Source organism: Clarias gariepinus, chromosome 7 (assembly GCF_024256425.1).
Source record: "Clarias gariepinus isolate MV-2021 ecotype Netherlands chromosome 7, CGAR_prim_01v2, whole genome shotgun sequence".
NCBI classification, from domain to species: Eukaryota; Metazoa; Chordata; class Actinopteri; order Siluriformes; family Clariidae; genus Clarias; species Clarias gariepinus.
The window spans coordinates 16,060,328-16,072,381 of record NC_071106.1 but is presented as its reverse complement, the minus strand read 5'-3'; the positions used below and the strand labels follow the sequence as shown (position 1 = coordinate 16,072,381).

General features: G+C 38.4%; 1 protein-coding gene across 1 annotated transcript; it reads right to left on the bottom strand.

Annotated features, from left to right (window-relative positions):
• Positions 1–2,267: 2,267 nt before the first annotated feature.
• uri1 (URI1 prefoldin like chaperone) lies at positions 2,268–11,687 on the bottom strand. The gene is made up of 12 exons (XM_053500102.1): positions 11,652–11,687; positions 11,301–11,429; positions 7,858–7,892; positions 7,591–7,669; positions 7,297–7,432; positions 7,021–7,112; positions 6,889–6,949; positions 6,205–6,394; positions 4,312–4,558; positions 4,029–4,180; positions 3,167–3,410; positions 2,268–3,073 (listed from the first exon to the last, which is right to left on the bottom strand). Exons 1-12 carry the CDS (start codon positions 11,685–11,687, stop codon positions 2,891–2,893), a joined length of 1,584 nt encoding a protein of 527 aa, XP_053356077.1. The 3' UTR covers positions 2,268–2,890.
• Between the last annotated feature and the right edge of the window lie 367 nt (positions 11,688–12,054).

Sequence of the window (12,054 nt, the reverse complement as noted above, 5' to 3'; positions counted from 1 at the left end):
AGTATATACTGTATAGTATATAAATAAAAATGAGTATATGTATGGACCATTTATCCATTTATATATTGTATTTATTTATTTGTTTTTAAAAATTATAGATGTATATATGAGTATATGGGTAAAGCTTGCCTAAGATGGATTTGCACCCTGCCTTGTGCCCTCAGACTCCTGGAATAGACCCACACAGCCCTATACAGTATAAGAGGTATAGAAAATGAATGAATGAATGAACAATTGAATATGGATAAAGCTGCTTTGTGACAATGCTAGTTGTAAATGTGTCGTATAAATAAAAAAAAAATCAAAAATTGAACAAGGCTGCAGATACCAATCTCAAAGAGGAGTGAATTCATTAGTGTAATCTTCATAGCTTTAGCGATCTAAGATCTTCCCAGCCTTGGATGATGCAGAGAATAGAGAGACTAAAAATGCTTTTCTAATAGAAAAAAAAATTCTACTTTTTAAATGAATTTCAGTTCTATTCCATTTACAATGCCTTAAAATAAAGTATTGTATGTTTGAGTTAAAGTATGTTGAACAGACATTCTGCATGGTCTACATGCCATTGAGTCCAGCTGCTGACTCAGGTCCTGCCAAGTCTAAATGTCAATGAGCTCATGTTCTGATGGATAACTGCAATCTGACAAACACAAGCTACCAATACAGGAACAAATCACAGAAACTGATGTCCTCAATACTGTAATAAGACGTATGCATCGCTCATATTGTCATAAAGGCATCGTCCTTAGAAGATACCGCATACTGTTAATACATGTCTTTATATGGAGGTGTACTTCATGACAAATCAGTAGTAAAACAAAAAAAAATTTAATAGCTTATAATCATCAAGTTGTTTGTGTCTGAAACCAATGCTGGCTTTGTTTGAACCAGTTGTTATATATATAGTTTTGCCCATTTCCGAAAAGTGCCTTTGGCATCACAACAATAACCAAACTAAAAACTCAGACCACTTTCAGGAACGCAAAAGACAAGTTTTAAATCATTACCAATAAATTATTTTGCAGTGAGCTGGCTCAGGGTTGATTTTCTAGCTCTTGTACAAGGGGCGTCAAAGTCAAACTGGGATGTTTGATTGCACTAAAACACAGTTGAGAATGCACATTGGTGTAGTTGTTAACACTGTGGTCTTGCATTGTCAGGGTTAAAGGTTCGCGTCCCCCCTTGGGTGTGTCAGAGTGGAGTTTGCATGTTCTCCCCATGCTTGGTGGGTTTTCACTGTGCACTTTAAAGTCCGACCACAGTCCCACAGTCCAAAGACAGGCAGAGTAGGCTAACTGGTTGAGGTCTGTGTGTGCATGTGTGTCATGTGAAGGATTGGCACCCTATGCAGGGTGAACCACACTTAGTGCCCCGAGTCCCCTGGGATAGGCTCTAGGCCTCAGATGACCCTGTACAGGATAAGCGGTATAGATAATAAGTGAGAGAGAGTGAGTTATTAATGTAAGAACTCACAGATGCACTTATTCCTGCATTTAACTTGTGCTTTGATATTATAAAAGTAGGTTTTCTTAGAATGCTGGAGACATTATTGTATTTGCTTGCTTTACGTCCGAAACACTGGCCTTCTAGGAAATCCTTTAATGGCTTAAACATGGGGAATGACTTCAGATCAGGACTGTACAAGGGATGTAGCAATAACTCCCAGCCAAGTTCCTGTAATGTGGAAGTTGTGTTTTTAAATGATTGTGTGAAAAAAAAAAAAAAAGATGCATCTCTCTCACAATTTGGTGACAAGTTTTTAAAGATAAGGCGTCCCAGTAGGCTCTGAGCCACCTTGGCCGGCATCTATAATCACGTACGTACATCCGTCTTTAAAACGTTGGCACCATTTAAATGCTTTTTTCTGTGGCTAAGAATCTCATCACCGTACAGTGTAGCCTTCTGTAAATGTCAATCAGTTTTATGGCTTAATTTACAAGAATGTTTAAGTCCCAGATTAACCTGAACAACTCTTGTACATCATCCATGGGCAAATACTAATCAATGAATTGCACTTTATCTCCACCTAGTGGTTGTAGCTCCTCCCCATAACAATAAAGCACACAATAATGGGTCTTTCCTAAATTTTGCTTTACACGCTGAACAAACAAATCAAAAGTGATAATGCATATATCCAATTATGTCCAGTGGCAGGATGGAAGTGGCATTAATTCTGCAGCCCTTTATCGCAATATCAAATATATATTTAAATAGCACACCGAAGGCATGTTTCAAAAAGCTTGATTAATAAACAGCACTGAACTCAGTACAGGCAAAATTATTTATTTTCTGGTTAACATTTGTACTCAGACATAAAAAGCTGACTTACCTCCAAATATTTAAGAAACAGCAAAATAATCTTAAAGCTGGTTTAGAAAGATTTAGAAGTTAAAGCAGACCGTTTGTAAGGGTGAGATACTTTATACGGTTCTAAACACCTAACAGAAAGGCCTCCAGAGCAGCTAGTAAAATGACAGACAATAACCTGCTGTGTGGGACGGCAGCACGTATTTCTAGAGTGCTGCTTCGAATTCACAGACATAAAGCAAAGGCAGTAGTTATATATGGACAGGTGAAAGATGCAGCTTTGTCTTGATCAAAATTAAGTCCCTTGCCAATTCAGTGACAAGGTTGGTCATTTTTATACAGATGTGTATCTCCTACTCTTTGGATAGGACAGAATAAAACAGATGTTTAGAAAATGCATAGCAGAAAAGTAAAAGTGACCAGACTGGCTTAAGAAAAACAGCACTGAACGGCAGCAAAAAAAAAAAACAGACAGAGAGAGTGAGGCAGGAGAGAAGTATGCAAGACCACCAATTATTGTCGTACAAAAGTGAGTTTAAAAAAAAAAAAAGGGGAAAAAAAACCCATCAGATCCTTTAGAGTCTCATTTCTGCTGCAGCCGGGCAGCTTTGAACTTTGACACTCTCTTGGGCGGCTCCTGGGGCATTTCCGAGCCCAGCTCTTCTTGCTTTCTTTCAAGGATTGTGGGTAATGCAGGAGGGGTGATGGTCAGGTGAGGGATTGTTGAGGGCAGTGGATCTTTCTCAATCACTGTTCCTGAAAAAGCCTGAAAAAGAGAGAGTGAGCACATTTGTGACTCGCATAGAAAGACAAATCAAATGAAAAGACATTTGAACTGTTTCAGACAAAGGTATTGTACCTCAAAGCGTCCATTAGGGTAAAGGCTGATTCCTGTTGGACTGTCCTCTTCAGTAATGCCATCGCTGGTGTCACTGTGAGTGGCTTCATCGTGGCTGTGTGTGCGGTTAACAAAAGCACGGCGCTCTTCAAAATCTGCTGTGCTGCTCTCACTGGTGTCGCTGCACACACTGTTTTCCCGACTGCGTGACTTCAGGATGGATTTCCTTGGCACGGGCTCACCATTTACTACATCCACAAATACCCTAAACACACATACAAATTTCTGCAATGTCAAACTGTTATGCAAGAACAACAGGAATCAAGTCCAGCATTTCTGTCTAATGCACCGACACACCAAGGCTATAGTTAATCTTGCCCTTTTTACTTGTGAACCGTCTGGATACCTGTATATAGCAAAGTGTCTTTGGAAGCCAGCCAGCCAGAGAGAGAGAGAGAGAGAGAGAGAGAGAGAGAGAGAGAGAGAGAGAGAGAGAGAGAGAGAGCGAGAGAGAGAGAGAGAGAGCGAGAGAGAGAGACTGCTTAGAATGGCTGCTCAGTAAAACAAATGTCTTCAGAATGTGAGCCAAGAACCTTAACAAGTGTTTATAAAAGTGTCCATGATATTTGTTAGCTTCTGTTCATATGCTGCCACCTGTTGGTTGAAAAAGTTATCTTCATTCACAAAGAAGAATGGACATGTATGCTATGATGCGCTCAGCAACAATGTGCTGTGTTTCATGTAAACCTAAAGTAGCCATGAGATGTTTGGTTGGCACAAGCTCATGGAAAGCAATTTTGTGTGTCAAGTTAGTACAAGACTGCACATTTAATGGGGTGACTTTGGGATCAGACTCAATAAAACCAGGGCATTTGACTGCTACCTGTAGATATCAGCAGGCGTCATGATCTTGTGATGCTCAGGAACGGCATGCCCATTGCATTTGCCATTTTTCTTTTTACGTTTGGCCTGCTCTTTCTGCTCTTTCCTCTCACTGAACTTTAGGGTAGTGTTCTTTCCTGTGTTTATTCGCACCTAAACCACAGAAGACACAGAGACAGAGAGTTACTAAGACATACTGTTAAACAGGTTACACAGTGTATTCTGTCTAAAAATGTTCTACTAATTAAAAAGAAGCAACAGCAGTTGAAGAAGTGACATCTTACTTTTTTGGGCTCTACCGTATGACTAAAGTAGATTGTTGGTAGACCATTGCCTTCTTCTTCACCTTCTTGCTCCTCTTCATCGAGCTCTGGTTTGATGCCATTGACCTGGATCGAATGAGAGGCAGAAACACGGTCCTCGTGTTGGTCATGCCCATTAACCTGGACCATGCTGCCAGCATCTGCCTCCTTCTCTTCTTCGGATGAAGAGGAAGTCGTGTCATCACCGTTGGTATCCGTGCTGTCCAGTCTGACAGACAGAAATAAAAACCGTTACCAATTTCATACTGAAACAGCTACAGATAGCTCTTTATTATCTTTATTTAGATATTTAAAAGTTGCAACTATTTATATATTTTTTTTTATTAAAATACACAAGCATCGGCAACTGCCATAAAACTAAGAAAGCTTCTAAATGGAGAGCAAAGACAGAATTGTGCTAAATGGCAATGGGGAAAAGGTCAGCAAGTATTTTGTTTGAGATATGTTCATACCCACATTACTCCTTTATTTGTTTTAGATTTCACAAAATCATTAATATGAGGTACGTTCAAATCAAATCAGGAATTTCTGGTTAGCAGGAAAGAAGTTAAAAATCATCTTTTTAGCTTTTAAAAAAAATTTAAGAATGTTTGGATGCCTCTTTGTTTTATTACTTAATGCGAGCTAGTAACAGCTACATTCTCTGTGCTGCTGAAAGGGCAATGGGCGGCTTTTAAGGTGGAACGTTTTAGTTCAATGGAAACTTTATTAATAAACAGCATTGTTGTTTATTTATATTCAGACATAAAAAGCTAATTTACCTCCAAATACTTCAGAAGCAGCAAAATAATCTCAACAAAGATGGTTTAGAAAGGCTTAGATGTTAAATCAGACTGTTTTACATTCTCTGTGATGCTAAAACATACGCATTTAAACGTAATAGTCACTTTGAAAACGAATCAAGATATATTTACACCAACATTTTAAACAATATTTTTAATAAATGCCTGACATTACTGACCAGTCTCAATCTCAGCTCATCCTCCAGTCCATTGTTGTTAACGCAGTATGTCTTTATCACTATTTAAATCCAGTGTATACATCTGATCCATTCTATATAGGAGATCAGTGTGTTAGCTGCTAACTGTTTACTGATGTTTAAACCTCTGGACAGCATGTCGCACATCTCAAACGTGTCAAAACATGGGACCCTGTTCGCCAATGGGATCACGTCTCATTTTGCCTGCAACTACCTCTGCTCACAGATTAAAGGCATGACAACAAAGACTCCCGATTCCGCCTACGCTCCTTTCACAGAGAACAACGAAGCTCAACAACAGCGCAGTACAGGCATGCTGGGTGGAAGGGCTGTGTGAGGGTGGTTTCAGTACAGTTTAACAGAAAGTAAAATACAAATTTTGTTCTTTTTGTGTGTTTAAGAAGTAGAAAAGAGAATCCTTAACATTCAGTGAATTTTCTAAATTAAATCCAGCTTTAAAACTGTGCTGCTGTGTTTAGGGGCTCAACCGAAATATCATCCTTTTTTCTCCCAACATTAGGCTCTTTAAGTCTAGTCTCTGAACAGAACAAACAAATGCTCTGCCACTTTTTATACCATTGTTCCTGATGCACTTAAAGCTTCCCACAGCTCATATTACAATCATACTGTGTTCTTTCAACATCACTACATTTCTGCGGACAAACCACATACACAAAGGAATTTTGCTAAATTATCAATTATTTTAAAATACCGGTATACCATGCAACACTAACTGCTAATGCTCTTAAATAGAAAAGAAGAATGTTTTACTAACTCTGTTCATTTGCTCTCTCTGAGAATGCATGCACACCCAGTCCCATTTATGTTATAAGAATTGTACAAAAAACATACACAGGAGACCGATTTCCTCTCACCTGTCTCGTTCATCCTGCTCCTCCTCCAGACGCTCCAGCTCATCCAGCCGTGCCCACAGCTCCTCTTCTGTCAGCACTCCTTTACCATTTCCTCCATCTAGACTCTCTTCCTCCTCCCCCTCTTCCTCAAAATGCACCACATATTCCTCCTTAGGCCTGGATTTGGGCTTGTGGGCCACGCGATGTTTACCTGTCAAATTCACATTAAACTCATCTGACTGCATAAATTGTTATAAGACCAGGGGCTCTTATATGTATGCTCTGGTTAAAGATCAATTCAGACATCACATCAGTGCAGAAACATCGACAAATAGTTTTGCAAATACAAAATCCGACTTAGTGTAATAATAATAATAATAATGATTTGCCCAGATGTCAACGAGTTGCATAGCACAGTGTTTGTTGTTATTTGAGTGTACATGATCATGTAGCCTACATGTGTATTATTTACTGGTCCCGGTCATCCCCTCCCACCCCTATTCTGAGTTCTAATTACATTTAATAAGATTTAAATTTTGAGATAACTGTACACACAATCTTTCATGGAAATAACCTGCAGATTACAGGAACATCTCCTGTATAGTTCTGACCTGTCTCCCAGGAATTTTTACCATTAAGTCTTATTACATTATATTACATTGAACAGGCTACAATCTAAGGCAGTATTCTCATGTATAAATTTACCTTTGGTAATTGCTTCCTCTTTTCCCACTTCTTCTTTGATGTCAACAAAATCTCCTCTACCCTGTAAACAGCACAGAGATGTGTTACTGAGAAACTTTTAATGAGCTGTATAAAAATTGAAGCAGTTGAAACACTTGCCATCTTTTTAAGATCTTCTGTGAAGCCAGCTCTGTCTTGAAAGCTCTTCACCACTTTGTGCAAATCATCAAGTTTATTCTTGACATCTAGGGGGGGGGGGGGGGGGGGGGGACAATGATGATAAAATATATATAACAACATGATGTGACCCATTTGTTATTGCTATAAAAATATCTTCATTCAACGGTCATTCAAAAAACCCCATTAACATTAACAAATTTGCAAATGTGTAAAAACAAAGAAGAACCAATTATTTGGAATGCAACTTACGTTTCTTTCTGCGTTCTACAAGCGTCTGGGCTTGCTTAGCTGAACACTTTGCAAACCAGTTATCTCCGAGGAGAACCGTGAGCTCATTGGTGTGAACCAGCTTCCCAGGCATGAAGGCCAAAGAACCGAACGGTACCTAAAATGACAGATGGAGATTATATTAATTATTCCAAAACCCTGTAGGAAGCAACAGAGAAAATATACATAAAAAAATGTTTAACCCCCTTACAAATGAGTCAAATCTTAAAGCAGAATCAGATAAAAAAGTAAAAAACTATGATTTTTCTTATTTACCATAATATCATAGGACAGCTTATCAGGCAAAGTGCTGAGGCGATCCTGCAGACTTTCATAATCATTCTCCAGTTTTTTCCTGATGGTGACAAATAAAAAAAAGCAATACCATAATTAATGATACTTTATAGTTTTAGTTATGTTATATATCAAATCAGGTTCATCAGTTTTGTATATAAAATCAGGGTAATTAAAGAAGCAAAATAAAAAAATTTAATTGGAATATATAATCCTTGTGGGTTCTTTGACAATAGGAATGACACTCACCAGTGTGTTATTTGACTTTGACAGTCTTTCACCACCTGTTGGTGGAACAGAGACACATGCTGTTATAACAGTTGAACCAAAGGTCTAAATGAATGGTCTAGAGAAATTCCTTAAAAAAAGAAAAAAGAAATACAGCCGGAAAAGTGTTTTACAGTCTTAGAGATTCTTATTTTGAGTTTGTGGGCAGTTTGTGCAAAACTGCCACCTAATGGAGTGTAAATCAGAGCATGCCAGATAATAATAATAATAATAATAATAATAATAATAATAAGAGATAGCAAATATAATAAGAGATGACATTTTAAGTTTTGTTTAAATGAACACGTTACACAGTATTTCAATGTTTATTAAATACTTACTTTTAATACTTTAAAACCTATAAAAATAGCTGCTTGAGATTAATCAGGCAAACATTTTAGACAAACATTATAACTATTTACAGGAGCACCTCTGTGGATAAAACTCTGGACTTGAGATGTTCAAACCATAGCACCACCAAGCTGCCACTGATGGGCCCTTGAGAAAGGCCCTTAACTCTCAACTGCTCAGATGAATAAATAGTTAAAAATGCAAAACGCTCTGGATAAGGGTGTCTGCCAAAAGCTGTAAATGTGCAACTATAGAATCAAGTAGAAAATATCAACGCCCTAAAATCAAATAGAATCTAACTGACAGTACACCTATGACTGATATCTCCGCTCCTGTTGTAAATATGTTTGTTGGACTTAACTTTATGGTCCTGTTATTATGTTTCTGCAGCAATTCTGAAAATATAGATTCAATAATCGATGACCTAAGAACAAAACAAAAACAAACAAAAGAAAAAAAACACAGAAGAAATAATAAAGGGTATTTCTTTAGGTGGACAGTAAATATTCTTGGAAATTAAAAATTTTCCCCCTCTTCTCCAACTACTGTGCAAGCAAATCAGACGGTGATTGCATTTCAGTACAACACCACTGCCTGCAACGCACTGATAAAAGGAAAACTCAATAAAGTGTGGAATGTTTTCTGCTCGTCACTGATGAACAACACTGTTTATGTTTATCACGGTACATATCACAGTCTCCTCCTGCTCTGACTGGTTTTCCCATCTTTGCAATCCTCTGCTGATTGTTTAACATTAAAGATATCAAATGCTCCAAGAGTAATGCAATGATTCTTCTGCTTTTCAGGGTGATATTTTGATTAGAGGGTCACTTCCTGAAAATTGTGACCATTTCTCCCTTGCAGTGCAGTGTTTTCATGCAGGGTGTAAGAAGTCACTTTTATATATACGATGCAACTACATTATCATAAAAGCTAAAATAACTGATAATTGTATTACTTCAGCTTGCTGCTGTTGCACTTTCTGGTGTAACCAAGAGAAGGTATTCTGAAAGCATTTTGATTAGACTGATAGAGTTATCATGAAATATTCTAATATTGTATACATCTTGAAATATTGTTAGCTTTTGACTAATATACCATTTGTTCTGAACATGTCATAAGGGTAGGAGTGTGGTTTAAAATTCCTTTCTTTTTTCTGTAATTTTACCTCATCACACAGTTTAGCTTGTCACACTTTTCATGACATGACCCAATGTTTGTGTATTTTATTTTGCCATTTATGTTATGAATGCAGATCAATTCCTGCTATTTGAGATCAACCAAATGAAGATGGATTCACTGTTGAGTCTGGTTCTTTTCAAGGTTTCTTCCCATTGCCAACCAACTCCAGGAGTTTTTCCTTGCCACTGTTGCCCTTGACTTGCCCATTAGAGACAATCTAATCATCCTGATTTATACATATTTTGTCACACATTTTATAATTAATTTCTACTTCATCTTCTATACCTCTTATCCTGGGTACAGGGTTGTGGGGGGTCTGGAGCCTAAAAAAGAAGACATGGGGCACAGGGCAGGGTACACCCTGGACAGAGTGCCACTCCATTGCAGAGCATGCGCACACAATGCCAAATAACCTAATCTGCATTTCTTTAGACTGTTAGAGGAAATTGGAGTACCCGGAGAAAACCCACCAAGCATGGGGAGAACATGAAAACTCAAAGAACACAGACCCGAGGGAATCAAACCTCGACCCTGGAGGTGCGAGGCCACAGTGGCAGCCACTATGCTGCCTACATGCTATATACCACTATATAAATAAAACTGAATTGAATTTCATTTTCCCCCCACTAGTGTGAATGCAAAAGCTGTGGCAGGCAATCCTCTCCATATGTCCATGGGGTCACTTTTCCATGAGGAACCAAAAATAGCTACACAAACTTTTAGTGGGTGGCTACAATCGCTCACTGACTCATCGTCTATACCCCTTTACCCTGTATACAGGGTCGCAGGGCCTATTCCAGGAGACTTGAGCCACGAGGAAGGATAAACCCTGGACAGGGTGCCAAGCCATCACAGGGCACGCACTCATTTACACACTATGGGCATTTTTGGGGGGAAAAGTCAATTAGCTTAATCTGCATGTCTTTAGACTGTAGGAGGAAACCAGAGTACCTGAAGGAAACCTACAAAGCACTAGAAGAACCTGGAAAGTCTATGTACACAGAGGCGGGACTCGAACCTGGCCAGGAATCAAACCCAGATCCTGAAGGTTCCGAGGCGTCAGTGCCAACCACTATGCCACCTTGGAGCCTACACATTGCATACTGATTTCCCTATTTTTGTTTTTTGATTCTGCAAGGCTGCTTTGCAACAATGACCACTGTTAAAAACTGCTATATAAATAAAACTGAACTGAATTTCATTTCCCCCCCCCACTAGTGTGAATGCAAAATCTGTGGCAGGCAATCTTCGCCATATGCCTATGGGGTCACTCTTCCATTAGGAAACAAAAATAGCTAGGCAAACTTTTAGTGGGTGGCTACAACCAAAGTTAGATCAATTGCAATAACGTGAACTCTATATATTCCTTTAATTACGTAGTGATTTTATTTCTTGGTTAAAATATGGCATGAGAGTCCAACAAAGCCTGACTTTTCAAACTAGAACATGAGGGCTAGTCTGAAACAATGGGGTGGTACCTTTAATTTTTAAAAATATATTTATATACATATATATAACATTTCTTGAATGTAGTGTTATTTACATGTAAATAACTGAAGGGTTATTTACATGACAGTTATTTAACTGTCTGAAAGAAAGCCTGGATAGCGTTGGCGTCGACATGTGGCGACCCAGGCAGTCAGGCAACCAGGAAAGCACGTGATCGTATAGAACACTCTAGAAAGCAGGAACATTTCTGTTTGTTTGTTTGTTGTTGTTTTTTTCGTGCAAAATCTCGGAAATTGTAGCCTATTATTGTAAAGGCAGATAAACAGATTAGTGCTATAACCTTACCGTCCTCTAAACAAATCACGTAGACGTGCAAGTAGGATATCCAGTCCTGTACACACACGCAATCGTGCCGCAAACTTAACGATTGCTAAATGTATTACCTTTCTGTGCTCCTCTTTTAATCTATCCATGCCTTTAGGTAAATCACTGCTCATTTTCACTCTACCCGCCGTGCCTTGGTTGAGAAATCCTTGTAAATATCCAACAATAACACTCAGGGGTTTGAAGTCCTATAGAAATGTTTATGAATGGCGTTGAAAGTATTCCTGCGTCCTGGTCGCCTTTTAGTCATCAACGAAGCAGTAGAGGGGATCCAACTCAAGATTGAGACCATTTCACCCTTGCATTGTACAGGATCGAGTTTTCTCCAAAAAAATTGTATCCCGCTGGGTTGCGTATTCCTCCAAATCGTCAACAGCATTAAGCCACCTGCGCCATGTTTGTCTCCTCACAACAGCACCACGGTTAAAAGCCACGTGACGCGCCATCGAGGCGTTTATAGGTGCGTTCAATTTACGTAGATCAACTCTAGTCAATAATCCACCGTATGTGCAATCACAGTACAAACCAAAACATCACAGAAAAGAGAACAAACAGCTTTGCCAAGGATTTTTTTTTTAATATATTTTTTAGTTTCAATAAAAACTGTGTTTGCAGTGCGAAAAAATAAATAAATAATTGGACAGACATCAGTGGTCAAATTATATTACCAAATTATGTTATATATTCTATTCATATATATATATATATATATATATATATATATATATATATATATATATATATATATATTCCCCCCTCTCATCCACCGTCAATAGAGGCCAAAAGTGATAACCTACTCTGCATGTCTTTGAA